Below are 18,991 nucleotides of genomic sequence, written 5' to 3'. Positions count from 1 at the left end.
GAACACATTTTAAGAGAAAACTTCTTAGGGGCTAATTCACTCTTCCGCTCCCATCTCAGGCTTTCCACAAAGACAAAGCTCCAAAAATCGTATTATATAGCCACCAAAAGTGAAAATCACTCCCAAAGAAACCATCATAGAAGAAGCGAGCTTGGGTTGATGACGACAGGCAGCACAGCGGTATTTTTTTTGTTCACCCTAAAGCATAATCCCCACCTCCTTCCGTACCAGCTCCTTGGCACTGTGATGCCAAGCGCTGGAGCAGCGCATGATGCCCTGGGCATCCTACATCCACATCCAGGCAAAAGGAATGTCGGCATCTCCGTTTGCAAGGAGGCCGGCTGGTCACAGAAATACACCAGAAATGATGAATCCTTTGATTCTTTTAAATTTTTTAAAAAACAAATCACAGACCTCTTGCCCCTCCTGCTTACCAAGCAAGCCTGAGGAAGCGTGCCTGGTGCTAGGGGATATTTTCCAGAATCTCACCTCTGACTCGGTTGCGCTCGCTGGAGCCAGCTTGGGAGCCGGGCTGGGAGCCGCCCTGGGAGCTGGGCTGGGAGCTGGGAGTGCTGGAGCTGGAGGAGCTGCCACTGCTGGTCCTCTGCAGCGGGCTCTCCACAATGGGCTCCGTCCTCCTCAGGTCCGGGTTGCTGCGGGAGCACAAAACAGGGTCACCGTCAGCCTGTGTCACACACACCTCTGGGGCTTCAGACCCCTTCCCACAGTGGCAGGGACAGTTGCAAGGGTGAGGGGACACCTCCCCTGCTGGAGAAGACAGGGCTGAGGTCCTCTCTTCTGAAGCTATTGAGCCTGCAAGCCCCACTGATGGATGATGCAGGGTTGGACGCTGAACATCGCATCACAACCATGATGAAAAATGGGCTAGAGAAACTTTCTGCTAGAGAAACTACTGCTTACTTTGGCAAATTAGGCAAAAATTAAAAGATTATTTGCTCAGAACTCCCTTTCAGCCTGTAGATGCGCAATGCTGGTGTTACCTAACTAACCACCAATATTCATCATAAAAGCAGGAATTTGCAAATAGCAGTTAGAGAAGTATTTCAGTGAAGAAAGGATCTCAGGTTTGCAAGAAGGCTGCAGATCACTTTTACCACTTATTCACACTTCCCAATTTTTATGGCTTCTCTTCAAACTTGCATCAGATATCCACTTTTCTTCCTTGAGTTCTCTCACCCTTGTGAACATGCATAAATCTAGAATAAAAAGCATCCTCGATACGCAAAGAATGACTAATATCTCTCTGGGTATCAGATGCTTTTAGGAAATTAATTCTTATTTGGCACTGAAATGACATCAGAAGACATGTTCACGCAGAGTTATCCAATTTGGCTTTATACAATACTTCTGTTAATTGATCTTATTATTCAAAGTCCTGTTAAAAATGTATAGAAAGCTTTCTCGCTCAAGTTCAATTAGGACATCGCGTACTTAAAGCTGATGCGGTATTAGTGCCACATGACATAATGCAGTTGCAGTCGGAGGCCGGGCACATGAAGTGCAAGGTCTGCGGGGTATGTATGGTGCATCCCTCAGAACCACCACGATGGTGCAAACTGTGCGAAGGCCCATTGGCATAACAGGCTCGTTGGCAGAACCATCCGGACACTGCCTAGCATGGGCATGATGTAAAATCCCTGCCTACTGTTACTGACACAGGTGGGTAGTGAAATGATGAGAGCGAGACAGTGGCTTTCTGTGTGCAAGGAAATATATCCCCCCATTTGGTACAACGGGGTGACAAATAAAAGCAAGCGTATTTTTATAATATTCCGATTTATGCATGGGGGGAATCAAGAACCAATAGGGGAGATGGTTAAACAGGAAAACTGGAAAAATGTTACATTACTGTGAGAGAAACAAAATATAAAATCATTTCACTGAACGCTTAAGTTTAATGGATATGGGAGCATCCTAATCATCTCCGATTTTCATCAAACTGAAGGCCTCCATCTTGTGTTGTACGGCTGACATGTCCTTAGCTAAATTAACTCATGAAATGTACTTGAAAACGTTGGCAATTAATGTATTTACCTGTACTGGCCAAGACTGGGACCAGGAGGCTGCAGGAAACACTGGGCAACCTTCACCTTGAACCCCAGACTCCCATTACCCTTTTTACTTTCTGTACCATCCCTTACTAGGACTACACAGTCCAATATCCCCCTGCATTTTAAGTTGTCCTTCAAGCAACAGCTAATTAAAAGAACAATGTTTCCAAGGATTCAAAATGCTTCAGCCTTGAGCAATAAAGAACAAAGCACGATACAATTTTTTTCCCCTCTAATTAAAAAAACCAACAACAACAACAACTACTTGTCCTCCTGCTACCCCTGCCAGCTACTCCAAGCTGCTGCCCACTGTGAGTGAGTTTGCCGATGCATGGCTGGGGAACTGAGCTGGAAAGGCAGCCATATGCTGAAACTGGTGACAACACATGGCTATGAACATCCCAGCCTTTGCTTTTTGACCTCATCCTGAAAGGACAAGGCAGGAAGAAGAAACCAAGGAGCTCCATCACACAAGGCTATGTGGAACCCCGAGATTTGCCTGTCTGAGGTCTAGATTTGCTCATGATGCTCTGCAAACCAGCCACAAGCTCTCGCATGACTAAGCCCTGTTTTTTTCCATCCAGCTCTGAGCAAAGCCTGTCAACTTCCCTGCTTGTTTTAAGCATGCCCAGGCATAGCTCCGACATGGCAGGATCGGGCCGCTGCTGTGGTGCAGCGTCCTCCCTCGGGGTGCTATAAGCACACCCTGCGCCCTGCTGGAGAGCTGGATCTGGCTAAGCTAAAGGCCTTAGTCCTAGGAAGCCAAAAGGAATTTAATCCTTGATCTACATCTAAGGAAGATCTCACCAAGCTGTACCACAGTGTCTGTCTCCCAGCACATTCCTTGGTCCTTATCTGTGAAAAGCTGCTCTGATGCATAGGAAATGTATGGTATGCATCACTGAGATCTCCCCGCTGGCTTACATGGGTGCCCTTACATGCAAGGGGTGACAATGGGGGAACCAGAACCTAATTCCGCTAAAGGGAGCACCCAAATTCCTGTTTGGCCCCACAGCAGGAGACACTAGCCACCTCCAAACCCTGCAATGCCCAGGAACGTATCCAGCCCAGGGAGCAAAACCTCCAGGGATCCAAGCACTCACAGCCCTTGGTACAAAATACTAAGAGGTGCAAAAGTTCACCCCAGCGACAAGAGAAGCATTGCAAAGCTGGTGGTTCCACCAGCCAGCTAAAGCAGGGCTAAACTCCAGCCCATGCTGGGGCTCCCCAGCTGGGCGATGCTGGGAGGCGTGCAGGCGGTAGCGCACCGGGATCGCTCCTGCCCATCCCCCTCGGTGTCCGTACCTTGCCCGAATGGGCTGGGAGCCCAGCCGGGGCCCCAGGGCGCTGCCGTTGCCCGGGGAGTTCTTCCTCGCCAGAGCAGGGGATATGGAAGTGGTTCGTTGAGGCACCTGGAAAAAAACCAAGCAGACGGTTGCCGTCACCCAGTCTGCCCCACCACATCAGCCAGCCGTTCGCCCATCTGAGAGATCACCTTCCAGCACTGCCTTAAGACTGGATTTCCAATTGATTTCCCACTGAGAGATGGGCAATGTTTACAGCAATTATAAACCACAACGCTCTTGGCTTTTAGAAGGAATCGCCCAAATGCGAGACAGAAACGAGCTGCAAAGGTACATTCAGGGATGCTCCCGGCAGAACAGCCCCGAGCAACACCCAGCGCAGCCCCGCTACCATCAGGCAGGACATTTACTTTTCCAAAAATGAATGTATGCATACACACGCAAACATACACATAATTTAGATCTAACAAAACCCAGACATGTAATTTTTCAAGTAAAATTCAGACTCAAGTGCCATTTCAGCAGCCAAGGTGGAGTTTTTAGCATCTCTAGTTTGGATATAAGGCTGCCAGCAGGGAGGTGGTGCTGACTGTGGTCAAGGTGGGCAAACAAGAGCGTTGACAGTGGAAAGATCCAGACCCATCCACCTAACACTCGCATTAAACACTATGACTGTCATTAAGCTTCAGATGCTGCTGCTTCGTATGGCTCCCCAGCACTGCCACCAGCAGAAACCCAAAGCCAACCATGGCAGGTAACCCTGGAGCCCCATCCCGTGGGAGCACAGGCATCGCTGTGTGGCTGCAGGTGCGGAGGTCTCACCCTCCGGCAGCGCAGGCTGACGTGGAGAGGCACGACGATACTCACCATGCAATACCTTGCACCAGGTAACAGAGCGGCCAAGGGCTTGGCGGGATTAGTGAAAAAATGATTAGGCTTTGTTGGTTTTTTTGAGAATAAACACACAGTTCTGTTAGGCAAGATGAAAAGATTTAGAGAGCGAGTGAGCTTTATACCCTGCGGCATCGCTAGCTACAGCTTGTCTCATTAAAAAGCCATCTCACCTCCAGGCAGGGTACTCTGCAGTCAGGACTTGGGGAGTTTTTTTACCTTCCTCTGAAGCATCCAGCCATAAGCACTGGCAGAAACAAGACCCCGGACCACAGAGACAGCTGGCCCTGCCTCACGGGGCAGTCCTTTAGCTCCCGCTTACAAACACATCCAACCCACTTCGGGCACTAAAACGCAAAGTCAGACTCCTCATGGGTATTACACGACAGGCTTAAATGCGATCTGGTGGCGACCCCTTCCACAGCTCGTGTTCCCTCAGCCAAGGGGGAAAATACCCCACAGTGCTGGAAAACAGCTTTTTCCCAAGGAGCAGGTGCTGTGGTCTCACTGCATAGTGCATCACTGCTGTTACGAGATGCCCTTCTCAAAGGACTCAAGGCAAAACCCAACGTTACATTGCAAGGGTTTTTTCAAAATTAGGTTACAGCCAGGCAGCCGCCCTCCCGCACTACTGAAGAGCAAAGCACATGAACAGCTCCAGGAGCTGTTGGCTTCTTTTCCCTTGTAGGTGAGCAGCAATGTCTCCTCTTGCTTGGTGGTAGCAGAAATAGGGGCATTATTCACCCATGTGAGGGGCCACCACAGATGCCTCGCACAGGAGGCAAGCTTACCTGGTAGCTGGTATTTTGCTCTTGAGAAGGCAAGTCACTTACTTTGTTAACACATAGAAAAACTGCCTCTCAATCAGGGCCAAATACTGCCTCACTGTCACTAATCAATTTGTAATCATTTATTCTCTGCAAAAATCCTCCCAGGCTGAGCACTGATTCGCTGTAAGGGGGACTTTAATGGCCAAGTGATAATTCTTCCCAAATGAAGGTGTATAAACAACGCAATCGAAATACTGGTCCAGAAGAGTCTTAATTAAAGAGGTACTGCCAGACGCTGCCAAAATGTCAATGAATGAATAAAGCTTCTGGAGCCCTTACAAGTCTTCCATCAAATATTGATTTCAACTGGAGGCACGGTACCGGACTAAAAAGGACCTCTCTTATTGAGTATGACAAATCTTATGTTCCTATAATTCTATTTAAACAGAAGGTTGTTTTTTTATCCTGGGGAAAGGAGATATTAATTTATTTTGGCCTCTGTCTGGGCTCGAGAACCTTCTCTGCTGGAGGGCAAGGCTATTCTGCAGCGCTGTCTGTGCACCCGAGAGCAGCTCCCAGCATCTTGCGCAAAACCTGCCTTGGGAAACGCAGCCCCTGGGCAGGTGGGTACCCACCGTGGAGCCACGGGGATGGGCTCGGTCCTGCCCACTCTGCTTTGCTGGAGGTGCTGCGCGCAGCACCGTCCTGCAGGGGCTTAGCTCTGGGATTGCCACTTTGACGTGCTGAAAGTGAGGAGCGATAGTGTTACCTTTGGTGGAATGTCTTCCTCCTGCCGTAACCAAGAACTTCGGTCAAACTTTTCAATGCGAGGGGGCAGAGGAGGGTTTTCTGAGGTGGGGTCCGAGTTCTGCCTTGGCATCTCAGTGCGGTGAGAGGTCACCGTCAGAGCCTCCTGAAACCCAGCCAGTCCCTTTGCAGGCTGTTCATGCAGTGACTGAGACCCAGACAAGGAGCTTCCTTGGGATTTCACAGTGACCAGATGTGGAATCTAAGCACCAAGTCAAAACAGAACTATCAGTACAAAATGAAAAAAAGAAAAAAAAAAAAAAGGAATAATAAAAAAAATATTAAATTTAGATTTTTATTTTTTTTTTAAATTTGGTTAGCACTTTGGATGCACTAAAAAGCCCCCTCCGGTTTTTTGATCAGCACTGCCTTGGTTTCAGGAACTTCTGACTTACATCGCTTCAACACAATGTCTAGGAAAAATCACGCTCGCACAGCTCAGCCTTTTAAAATCAGGCAACGTCATGCTCCAGTGCTGACTGCTCCTGCGTGCACAGGGTGACACAGCTCGTATGCCAGCCCCGCGCCGTCCTGCGGGTACCACCCCAGCATCCTGCAGGTACCACCCCGGCATCCTGCGGGTACCACCCCGGCGGGGCAGGCTGCTCCCTCTGCCAGCCCCGCACGCACCGTGCCCGCCCCAGGCGCTGCCTGACGCTGGCCGCGCTTCCAGCTCCCACGCCTGCACCTCTATGGCTGTGCTAATGAGGTTTGGCATGGATTTTCCCTGTTAAAAATGAAAAAAATAAGGAAACCGTAATAAATAATAAGTAATAAAAAAAAATTGTCAGGAATTCTGAGGCATAGATGGCTTAAAAAAATATCTTGAGGCATGAGTTTCTACAGGTCTAGGTAGCCCCTATGCCATGGATCAGCCCTACAGATCTAAAGTTTACGAGTGAAAGGAATACTGACTTTCTGTTTTGGGACATCTCGGAAATTCAGTAAGTTAGTTTGTGAAATCAGAGCTTCTTCCAAGGACCCTGTGAAGCTGCACTCCTTTATCCAGAAGGGCTGTAAGTTTTATTTGACATTTCTACATACACGTCTATGTATGCATGTGCACGAATCATGCATATAGGTGTACGCATGCATGCATTTACATGGGTCTCTGGGCTTCAAGCGATTTTTTCATTAGTATTTCACTGCCAAACGAAAGTCTTTCTAGTTGTTGATGACGGAGGCTGCTAAAAAGGACACTGAAAAATATTTGGTCCATCAGAGAGATTACAGTGAAGTGGGGCTTCATCTACTTCCCAATATATAGAGACACCACGTACAGCGGGCAAAAACCAGAGCTGTATGTTGAAGGGCTTTCCTGCACGTATTTTATTTAAAGCTGGCATTGTACTGCTGTCCTACAGATGCGCGTGCCACGCATCGGTGGCATTTATTTGGGCCATTTTCCCATAGAAAGCCCAGCTGGACCGGGAGCAAAGGCTTTGCACTCCCCTCTGAAATCCCTGCTGGAGCCTGTGGATCTGCGGAAGCAATTGCAGGGGCTGGACCAGAGCCAGCACCAACATTCCTACAGCTTTCGGTGGCAGAGTATTTACTTACAGACCTCACGGCTGAGAAGAACTTTTAAAATAACGATGCCCCTCCTCTGTGACGGTCATGGTGATCTATGCCCTCTCCAGATGTGTTTGTGACTGATGTCAACTCAATGGAAAACCAAAACAAAACCTTGAATTAAAGCTGCAAAGAAAGCAAAACCTCTTTCTGATGATCCTCAGCATCAGAGCATCCTGGGTCTTTTGTACCAGGCACCGTGGTTTCAGTCCTTTACACAAACCAGATCCAAAGAGGAACAGAGCAACTGCCGCACTAGACCAGACCAGCAGTTCCTCTTGGTCCTCTAGCTTGTTTCTGGCAGTAACCAGTATGCGATGCTTCAAAGGAAGGTATAAACCAGCGTGATGTTTCTGACACATGGAGGTGACAAGAGGAATCCGCTCATGAATGTAGATGCTGCTCTTACTCACGAATATGCTTAAGGCTGAGAAACCAGGGAGCAAGACACTATTTCCCTTTAATCTGCTCTTTTCCTTGTTGCCTTACCAGCACCCCAGCATCCTGGCTCCGGTAGGTGAGCCTGCCGGGGAAGGACCATTACCTGCGGGTCCACGGGTCGGAGCAGAGGAGGGGTCCGGGCTGGCTGCACACCGCTGATGCTGAAAGACTCTGACCGAGGAGGCAAGTTGGGGTCAGAAATCCTGTTGGCCACCTTGTGGGGCATGGCCGGTGAGCTCTGCCGATTGAGCCGGGAGCGCTCCTCCACCTGCGGGGAGAGGGGGAGGGGTGAACGCCCCACAAAAAGCCATTTCCAATTGAAAACAAAGGCATGTATACATATATATATATATATAGAGAGAGAGAGAGAGAGAGAGAGATTGAGAGAGAGAGGGAGGGAGCGAGAGAGGAAGCTCTTTTTCTTTTTAGGTATATCATGGGGTTTGTATGATCACGGAATCCAAGCTACCTGGCAGACTGTGCAATAAATGCCTTTTAAAGAACCAAAAGGACTATTTGTGTTTATGTGTGCAATTAATTTCTGAATATGAAATGGAAAAATAAAGAAAAGGCAACATGCCTTTCTAGAATACGACTCCCGAGAAGCCCTTGCTTCTTCTCAAATGTATCTTTAAGCAAGATCCTTCTCCTTCACTCCTATAAGCACCGCGAGGAGTGCCTTTGTTTGATCTGAATAAAAGAGTAAACATGGCAGCCAGAAAATGGCTGGCTTTGATCTAGATTTAGTGAGGCTGGCACCTTGTCATGTACGGAGGGGGAAAAGTCTCTATTACTGATAGAGAAACAAACCCAAAGCCCACTGCTTTCAGCTACCCTTGATCGAAATACCGTGGTTTCAGCTAATCCAGACATATGTGCAGTCTGGGTGCTCCTGCAGTTAGGCTGTATGCATTGGTATTCACGCAGCATACACTATGCAGAATTTTTGATACCTCGAGATCTGACGTATATTTTCATTTACGTATCATTAACGTGTTAAATACCCTTAGCGTGTCTTGACTCTGCCACGGACAATGGCACGTTGAAAGGCAATCTTTAAAACAGGTTTGCTTGGAAAGAACCACAGCTCTTGTTTAAGTAAATAAATACTCATAAAACACGAGAGTCATTACATTAACAAAAATGAATCTTCTTCCTCTTTCAGATACTGAGCTGAAGTCTGAGTAAAATTTAGGTAAGAGATCTGTGTCATGGACTCTTTCTAGCTCATGAGGGACTACGTGGGCCACCGCTGCATCCTAAGAGGTCACCACACCCTCCCCAGGTGCTGCCCACTGGCTAGCAGAGGCCGTGCAGAGCTCAGTTTAGCGATGCCCACGGGAGCATCCTGCAAGGAAGGGAAGGAGAACTCTCCCTGAACAAGGGAGCAGCAGCACGAGTGCTGGGTCACCGGCCTGGTCCAGTACATCTCCGTGTCAGCCAAACCTTGGCATGAACGGCAGCAGGCAGAGACAGTGCTGCCGCCAAGTCCTCCGGCTGTTTGCAGGCACTCTCCGGCACGCTGCCAAACCCTAATGCGCAGCTAATTATGGAGGACTTCAAAGCTTGCGTGGAGGAGAGGGCAGGAGAGTGATGAAATGAGGATGTCTGTGTACTGGGAAGGAGGAAGGCGCTTGGTTTCCCACCGCCAGCATCTCCTTGCTAGCACTGCGTTGCACCAGCGCAGTAAAGGATGCTCTTGGGACTCTCCAGCTGTTCTTTGTGGAGCCTTACTAACTCCGCCATTAGGCAAAGAGAGGAGGGGAAAGCAGCAAAAGCCTGCAGGAATTCATCATCGCTCCAGTTCAAGCCATCTCTAATTGAACTCAAGATTCCCCTCAAACAGGAAACATCCTTAGCAGCTTCTGTGCAGGTCCCAGTGGAAGGCCGCTAATGTTTTAATATATCACTTCAAAGCAAGAGAAGGATAAAAGCCACGGGGTCTGAAGGAGAAGCTGATGTGTGCGCTGGCTGCTGCAGAGAACAGCGCGGCTCGTGACGCACAGCCAAGTCCTGAGCCCCTGGGAAGCTCTGAGCTGCGGGAAAGCACTGCAGGGCCCGGCTATGGTATGGAAAACGTCCGATTAAACCTGTCCCCTCTGTCATACATGGTCATGTATGGCATCTACCTGCCCAAACCCGTCCTTCAGCTGACCAAGTCAGACCCGGCTATCTGCATCGTTTTCTTCAGCAGATACAGGTCCGCAACAGAAGAGTCAGGAACAGAGCGAGCTGCTAGTTATGGTACTACTGCTTCCAGTGCCACAGCCTCACGCGTATGCTTCACCCCACATGTGCAGGGGCTGGAAGCCACCACGGGGAGACAAGTGAGGTGGGAAAATAATTGCATAAAGGAGAGGCATGAAAAACAGAGAGGGGCACAGCATGGGTGCTGTGGCAATCAAGCTCCTGAGAGAAAAGACTTGAGACCAAAGAGCATAAAACCAAGGACGGTATAGGGTATCATGCAAAACACTCGGGAAATATCCCAATAAACTCTGTAGAGCCTCCAGAAATTGTTGGCTGAGCATCAGACTTATTTTTTTCTTTGTTTCCAAAGGAAAACAAAGACTCAATACTTCTGTTAAATTAGCATGCATGGGTTGGGTATGGAAAATGCTGAAATATAGCAAGAACCACGGAGCGCAAATCTATCTGCATAGCCAGCATGGATTGTACTTCGATATACACAGCAAAATAGTTGAATTGTGCTAAAAGTGGGACTACACAGTAGATAAAACAGTGGATGGAGGCAAGAGGAGTAGTTTTGGGAAATTCCCGAGGGTGTTGTGTCAAGGCAGTCCATCAAACTACTGCTCCCGAGAGCAGAAAGATGCCACAGTCACTGCTTCGAGCATTTAATGAGAAACCAGACAGAGTGACACAGGTAAAGACCAAATGGTTTGGAGGGCTAATTGGTGGAAGCTGGAGATGTTCCCCAACAACAGAAAACCTCATCTTCCTTATGATTTCAGCAAAGGTTACGAGGCCACATTCTGCTGCTCTTATTCACACTGCACAATTCCCAACACCCCGCTTCCAGTTGACGGCATCAAAAAAAAAAGATGCCTCCCCCACGGGATAGAAGAAATGAGCCTTTGTGTTTGAAATGCAAAGCTAAATCCAGCACTTTTCTCCTTTACCTCAGATAAAGAAAAAGATTCCTTTTCATGTATCTTTGTTATAGTTTTGAAGACTGTGCCAGAGGTACTTTACCAACATTCTAGAGGATTTATTTAGAAGCAGGCAATGAAAGACAGAGTTTACTCCCTTTTTCCTGCCTGCTACCTAGTCTCAACGCTTCTGCAGACGGACAAGAGACCCAGTTCTGCACAAAGCTGCAGGGGCACCACCCAGGTGGAAGCCTCTCCTGCCAGAGGTGGCTCAGCACATCTGGAACGTCTCATCCACAGACCCACTTCCAAACCTCTTCTTCCACTGGAAGGGCTGGAGAACGACACTGCAGCTCCACGAAAATAGGTCGTCTGGTGCATCGCCACCGAAAGACTCTTAAGAATAAATTGGAAGGGAACAAAGGAGAAACCCAAGGGGGTATAAAGAGGTGAGAAGAGTTTTTGACACTGGAAGGCTAAGAATTGATCGTATTATTGGCCTTTGCTGATTGAATTTTTTGAGCATTTGATGTTTGCACATACTGCGGATGCAGCTGAAGGCTGTCGAAAGGAAAGACCAGGAGACAGCTATGTGTTGGATGCACGTCGCATCTCTGCCAGAACTAAAGGGTGCCAGACATTCGGCAGCAAGGCAGTGACCCTGCTTAGTAGAAAGAATAGACAAGTTACCAAAAGATCTTTCTGCCCAGGAGCAGGGTTACAAAATGAAACAAATTAAACACAAAGAGCTTTAGAAAAATTAATAGCGAGAGTGGGCACCAGCCTTACCGGAGCTACCACAAAGAGATAAAGGAGAAAGAGTTGCACATGATCCTGAAACTACACTGCAGACAATGCATGTCTTCATCTTGTCAAGACTATTCAGCCAGGCAATAATTACTATTCAAGATCTCACAACTGTTACAACAATTCCCTCTTTTTGCTGGAGAGAACCAGAAAATTGGTGATGTGGCTCACCTGCCTGAAAATCATGAAAGAGCAATGTCAAGAGATACAGCCCTGAGCATGGGAAGAAAAGCTGTCCAAGACCTGTTTGACTATGGGGAACTGAATTAGTGCTCAGCAAGGAACCCTGCTACAACCACCCTCTGCATTCACCCCTACCCCCAGCAGATTTGCGGACACACCAGGAAGGAGCACCAGGAGCTCCTGGCACATCCACAAGTCCCCAGCTACGGCTGAACCCCTCCAGGAGGGGTCCATCCTCCTCCTTGGCTGCCCTCATGGCAAAACCTCCTTCCTCCACTCTCTTTGCTTGCTCAAACGTACATGTAGATGCACACGCATTGCATTGAACTGGGAGTGTTTCCAGCACAGCTAATGGCATCTGCTGGAAGCCAACCCAGCAGAGCGCAATCTGCTCGATGTGTTTCAGACCGAACCGTGCGCCCAGCTCTGCGGATGCAGACAAGCACCACCATGCTCCTTGCTCTCGCCTACCTCCTTGGCCCACGCCGGTTTCTCGCTGGCATTTATCCCTTCTTTGTAATGGTAGAGGGGTTTCTTCTCTGCCGGCCTCTGGTCCTGCCGCTGCTGCTGCTGCTGCTGCTGCAGGGACACCAGGTAGTCCCGCTCCTGCTGGAGCTGCCTCTGCAGCCTCTCCGCTTGCCGCTGCTCCTCCAGCTGCTTGCGCTTATACTCCTACCCAGAAAAAAACACAGTGACACGGGTGCCCGGCCAGGCTGCAAACGCAGGGCTGCAAACTGCAGACTTATCTGTTTGGGTGGAAAATGGGGCCTGAACATCTGAAAAGCTGTTTTCTGGCAAAGCTCATCTATTTGGAAGACTTTGGGGACTGAGCTGTAAAGCATCCCAGAGGAGAGACCGCTGGGAGGACAGAGCCAACAGATTCAGAGCCGGGACCCCGGCGTCAACACTTTGCAGCTGGCGAACAGCCCTGTCTGCTGGGAACGGGGGGTGTTAGCGCTGCCTCGCCCCAGAGACCCTGCAAACCCCCCCGAGGGCTGATGTCCACTTAGGAGCTGCCATGGACTTTGCCCAGATTTTTCTGGCTGGGAAGAATGAAGGATCAATCCAACGAGGTGCCAAACATCACTGGGTCAGACAAAACCCAGCTGAGGCCAACTCCTCTGTAGGACCAATTCACTGTTGGTGGGAAGAGCCACACAGCAGAGCCAGCTCTATGATCTTTCTGCATCCCTACGGCTCTACGAGGTTTAATGAGTAAATCATTCTGAAAGGGCCTTTTTAAAAGGCAAGGGCTTGCGTGAGGGTTTTTCTTTTCCCTAAATAAAATTAACAGCAAGGGCAAAAAGGAATAATCCTTGCAGATTGAAAGAAAACGCAGTGAGAGTAACAGCTATCAGCATTAAAAAGCATAACTCAAAACCGAGTTAAATAAAAAAAAAAAGAGGACATGTAGAATGCAAACAGCACAAGAGGGAAACATACAGTGTTTCTGCAAGGAAATTAAAATGAAAGCCTTCACTCAAAATATGAAAACCCGCATGGCAGAGTGGGTTTGCCGGGTGCAGGCATGCAACACCTTGACCACACTCCAACATGCTGCAAACAGCCTTAAAACTACGCAGCAACAAACAGGGCTGCTCCTCTCGCGAAGGCAACAAGCATGCCGATGGTGCTTTGGGAGGGATGCAACGAGGAGCCGTGCACCGCGAGCGGACCCAGCCCGAAGCGGCGGTGGGGGAATCGAGGCATGCTGGCGGCCACGGAGCGGGACAGGAGGCTCCAGGTCCGGCGATGACAGTGTGTCCCCCACGTCTCGGCATGGCAGGAGGCACTCGGGGACGTGGGTGCACGCGGGTGCATGCGGACGCGACACGGGCAGAAAGCAGCAAGCGTGGCCGGGGCCTCCCATTTACCAGAAGTAGCGCTTGCTCCTGCAACAACTGCTGCTGCAGGATCTCTAACTGTCTCTGCTCCTCCTCTAACTGTCGCCTGATGTACTCCTGGAGGCATGGGCAGCAAGGGTCAAAGGAAAAAGAGAGAGAAGGTAAAAGAGCCAGTATGTCCCAGGAGGAAGGAGAATGAGGTGGGCACCCGCATCCACCCCACCCGAGAGCTGGCACTGGTCAAACAGCCCCCTCCGTCCCTGCCCGAAGAGCCCAGGGTGTCCACCACTCTACAGGGGACCTCCAAGGGTAAAGAGTGAAAACCAATGGGAAACAGCAAACGTTAACTGGAAACACCACGGGATCCCACCCCAGGAACAAGTGGGTGGGAAAAATCTGTGTCAAGTGTCTCTACACCTGCAGGCCAGCAAGTGGATCCACATGGAAGTAAGTGACAGCAGTGGAAAGCGACACGCAGCGTTAACAATTAAGCAATTTGCTCTCAAGTAGCAAAAAATATGAGTGCTTACAAGAAAATCTCTGATTAGAGGAAGAGGAATCTGCACCGAAGGCTATTGTACCATTCCCGCTGGGTTACCTGCTCATGCTCCGCGCGCCGCCGCTCCTCCTCCCGCCGCATCTGTTCCTCATAGTGCCGCCGCTGCTCCCGCTCCTGCTGCTTCCGCAGCTCCTTCTCCCGCCTCTGCTGCTGTGGGGGCAGGAGGCACAGGTCAACACCCCCCTCCTCTCCCCGAGAGGCTCAAAGTCCTTTTTGTCACCATTTTTGGGGAGCCACCTCGCCCAGCCACAACGTTCCCACCCACCCGAGGAGGTGCCTTGCCAGCAGACAGGGGTGGTAGAGGGGCTCGTCAATCCCACCCCAACCTCACACGCTCCAGTTTCTGGCACTGGCTATGGAGAACCCCCAGCATCCTCCCAGCCAGCGTGGGACCACGCGCGCAACCCCACTTCTTCTCCCACTGGCAGATGAAGGCATGCGGGCAGCGCACGGTACCCGCTTGGCAGTGCACCCAGCCAGTGGGTTAACCAAGCCTCAGCCATGCAGGCACTGCACCTGCACAAGCCCGTCACCTATGGGGAACACATACCCCAGCCCCAAACCCATCCGTGAGGATAAGGGAGGGCGCCGGGGAAGCTACTGCCTGCCAACGGGGGAATTCATCCCTCTTGATGTTTGCTGAGACCAGAAGCTAACACAGAAGACCCAAACCCTAAAGGTTTTTCCTTTTTGAAACACAAAATGAGCAGGCTGGGGGGATTCCCTTGCCATCCTCAGGCCACCTCTGCCTCCTGGGTCACATCCCTGCTTGCTCTGCCCTGTAGCATCTTTGCTGACAGCAACCCAGGGCGTTTTAGGGCAATGACAACCTACAGCCTGCTGTGAGCCGTCCAGGGTGCCCAGGGCACCTAGGTGACACCCGCAGCCCCCACCCCCCCGCTTTTAACCCGGCGAAACTCCTCCAGCTACCCAAAGCGCCGCTCCCCCACCCTGGGGAGCCGGTGCCTGCACACAGCGGGGCGCAGGCAGCCCCGCGGGCAGCACATCGGCAGAGGGCACTGACATGCCAGCACTGGCTGGCGGGCGCCGCAGCCTGCCATGGCTCCATGTGGGCTGGCTGCAGCAGCACGCGTGCAGCGCTAACAGGGAGGCGACCCGAAGCATCAAGCCGATAAAGCTGGTCCTTTTTTCTCCCTTTTTTCTCCCCTGTTGCCGACAGAGAGCGGCTGAGCAGGCTGCAGTGGGAAGGCAGGTGCGGCAGGGCTGGCAGTGCCATGCGTTCGCTCCATCACGTGGAGGGCTGGGGCCGGCAGCTGACTACGGCAGCTCTGCCCAAGGAGCTGGCTGAGCTGCCCGCAGACACAGATGCATCCAGGCCAAACTGCTGCTCTGCAGTAAACCTGCGCTGTACATACAGATGGGATCTGAAATCTGCATCTCTCTATAGACAGGTATCTGTATAGATATTTCCCATATAGGCATCTATCCCTATCATAAGGATCTGTCTATAGAGATATCACATAGATAATACATAAATCTACCTCTATAACAGATATCTGTATTTTCTATATAAATATCTAACCCTATTCTAGATATCTGTCTATAGAGATATTATATAGATATTACATAGATCTATCTCTATAGCAGATATCTGTATTTTCTATATAGATACCTAACCCTATTCTAGATATCTGTCTATAGAGATATTATATATTCCATAGCTATTACATAGATTTATCTCTAGAACAGATATCTAATACAATAGATCTAGCTTATATACTGACAACAGATACCTATTATACAGATATAAAGATATTATATAGATCTATCTCTAGAATAGATATACAATAGATCAATCTCATGTATATTTATAATAGATATCTATCTAATATATAGATCTACTCTATCAGATTGGTATCTATTATAGGTACAATTCTATACCTACTCTATCTCTACCTCTCTCGACAGATTATCTACAGATACCTTTATAGGGAGAATACGTATAAAGATAAGATATGTCTACAGATAGAGATACAGATGTTTTAACAAACATTTAAAGACACCCCCACATTTCCATACACGGAGGAGCCACTGCCTGTCTTGCTGCTGCCTCCTCACCCACAGGTAACATCCACAGCCACGCAGCACGGGGACTCTGATGATTTCCTCTAGCTTCACGTTCGAGCTGCAGCACAGATTTAGTGCCACCTATAGCCATATTTATCACTGCTGTTCCACTCGCCTCAGGGAAGGAAAATCGCATCAAACCTGAAATAACCTGCCAGCTCCAGACTCCGGCGTGTCCCACGCCAGGCGCAGTCACTCGCACTGCCCACGTAAGCTGGGGATGCATGTGTTACTCGGCGCGTATGCCTGTCCTGCGGCGCGCAACGCACACGTAGGGCTGTGTGTAGTTGTCTGGACTCCATACTAGAAACTGCAGAGGATACGCCACCGGGACACAGTAACTGCAGCAGTACGGCAATACACGGGATTTCTTGCCTTCGCTAGCACTCCCTGACCTCCTCAGGAGCTTGGGGAAGCATCCTCAGGAGCACTCAGGAGCACGGATAACAGGTTGAACACAGGCTACCCTGAGCTTCCAATGACAGCGTGTGTCACACTCGTTTTGGGGTGGGGTTTAATGTGGTTTCTTTCAGTTGAAATAGCACGCTGCTGAATAAAGCACATAATGCTTGTGTAGGCTGGGCTTGGCTGGCAGGAGGCGAGGCCCTGAATGCCACAGCTATTTCTTTAATAAAAATCACCCAATTGGTCTTTATTTCCAATGCAGCAGGTGAACAAAGCCAGCCCCCGCAAGGAAGGGGACAAAAGCCTTTTTCCCAGGGAGGGAGCAGTGTACCACCATCCTTCCAGGGCTTCATGAGCCCAGCGGCCCCGGCGAGCTTGCTCTACTTCTGGCTGCTCTCCTGCAAGGCAGCATCTAACCATCAGCCTCCTCCACACCTAAAAGCCTGCTCAACCCTGGGAGTTGGGAATCGAGCCCCCCAGGCAGAGCGTTTTTTCAAAGCCAGGCCTGATGCTCTCCTGGATATCTAAAGGACCCCTGCGCCCTGCGGCAGCCGGGCTCTTCGGGCTGAGGCTGTGAGTGGGATGCAATATATACATTTATCGAGGCCAGGAGCACAGAGCTCCCCTCCAGCTCAACAGCGGTTTTGTCAGGTCACATTATAAGCAAGTCATTTGTCATGGTTGCGTTATGAGCACCTTCAGCTAAACACTGCACCGCCGTCTCAGCAGAGTGGGCCTGAAACAGCAGTGGCACAGCCGCTCAGCTGCCTTCCCCATACGGCCCCGCTTCGGCAGCTGGCAAACATCTGGAGAGGACCTGGCACTGCGGTGGGCAAAGCCTCCAGCTCTGCCCCCATCTCCCCTCCATCATGACTCATGCCGCTGCTGAGCGGCGCCAGGATGATGGGGACCCTGCTTAAAGCAGGGATTGAGCTCAGCAAGATGCAGCTGAAAACAGCATGTGAAAAGTGTGTGTAGAAAGGAAAAAAAAAAAAAAAAGTCAAAAGATCTCAGTTTGCCTCCTTCCCTCCGTTTTCTGCCCTCCCTCTCCCACTGCGAATGCACACTTCCCACATTTCTCCAAGCCTGAAACTACTGTGTATATTTACACTATCCAGATCTATTATGCATGCAAGGCGAGAGCACCAATTAATTAGGACTGCATTTATATAACTCTGCAGGTAAAGCTATATGTAGCTGCTTGTAAGCCAGAACGGGATCTTATTTGCGCTGCACTAGAAATGACAGGTTTTAAATATTGATGAGGGAAGACACACGAAGTCAAAACCTCTGGTGGGAAGGTCCTTGGAGGCCTGGCATGAAACAAGGACTTCAAAGGAGCAAGCTCACTTTGCTAGATCAGATGCATTCGGGGCTACGAGCAATCGGAGAGCTGCCGCCGCCCCATGAACCCGCTGAGCTCAGAGAGGCACCAACACTTGCAAGGACAGGCTCCTGGAAACCCTGGCTGCTGCTCCCAAACACAAGCATCAGCCAAAAAAGAAGTGGAAGGGGAATTCCAAGTGACAAAAGAAAACAAATATTCTAGGCGGTTGCGTTGTTGCAACAGGCTCATTTATCTGAGCCACCAGGGAAAGAGTGACTGTGGCTGGAACATCATCATCTTTCCTGACACACCAAGAACTGGAGCACGGAGCAGTGTTTCCCACTGGTACAGAAACTGGGGCAGAACTTCCCACCATGGCAAACAGGGATCAGGTACACTCTGCACCACTGCAGGAGCTTTTAGGTGGGATCATCATGACGGGATGCTCCATGCAGGAAAAGGCTCATGCTTCAGAAACTATCAGTTCTAGGTGCTTTCTAACCAAAGAAAAGGCTTTTAGCACACGCTTTTGTCCTACAGGAACTGCTGTAATGCAGCTCTTCTTGGAAATGGGTACAGAACTGCTGCTGGGACCGCTGCAGCGGCACCATGTACCATATTACTGCAAGGAGGCTTCATATGCAGTAACAGCCACCATTTTTGCTAACCTAAGTTTATCTAGAACTATTTACTGGCAATTTTTGCATTGCTTTATAAGAGCTTCCAGCAGACGGTCTTCTGCTGGTTATCATATAAAGGAGCTGCCGTGATTTTTTATCCCTTGAACATCCAGCTCTGTAACTGTGTG

At 49.8% G+C, this 18,991-nt stretch overlaps 1 protein-coding gene across 9 annotated transcripts in view; it reads right to left on the bottom strand.

Moving 5' to 3' along the window:
- Positions 1 to 18,991, bottom strand: part of TNIK (TRAF2 and NCK interacting kinase) — a 163,284-nt gene that overhangs the window by 24,045 nt on the left and 120,248 nt on the right. For 4 of the 9 annotated variants that reach the window (XM_037406718.1, XM_037406725.1, XM_037406720.1 and 1 more), the window contains exons 13-19: positions 14,403 to 14,513; positions 13,835 to 13,921; positions 12,432 to 12,632; positions 7,961 to 8,125; positions 5,807 to 6,046; positions 3,378 to 3,484; positions 490 to 653 (exon numbers count right to left, since the gene is read on the bottom strand). In XM_037406718.1, the coding sequence (XP_037262615.1) occupies positions 490 to 653; positions 3,378 to 3,484; positions 5,807 to 6,046; positions 7,961 to 8,125; positions 12,432 to 12,632; positions 13,835 to 13,921; positions 14,403 to 14,513 (1,075 nt within the window). The remainder of the gene's footprint in view (positions 1 to 489; positions 654 to 3,377; positions 3,485 to 5,806; positions 6,047 to 7,960; positions 8,126 to 12,431; positions 12,633 to 13,834; positions 13,922 to 14,402; positions 14,514 to 18,991) is intronic. The other 5 variants (XM_037406722.1, XM_037406723.1, XM_037406724.1 and 2 more) reach the window with 3 other exon arrangements.

This window comes from Falco rusticolus, chromosome 13, assembly GCF_015220075.1.
Source record: "Falco rusticolus isolate bFalRus1 chromosome 13, bFalRus1.pri, whole genome shotgun sequence".
In the NCBI taxonomy this organism is placed as follows: Eukaryota; Metazoa; Chordata; class Aves; order Falconiformes; family Falconidae; genus Falco; species Falco rusticolus.
The sequence above is the reverse complement of the archived record's forward strand: the minus strand, read 5'-3'. Positions and strand labels throughout refer to the sequence as shown.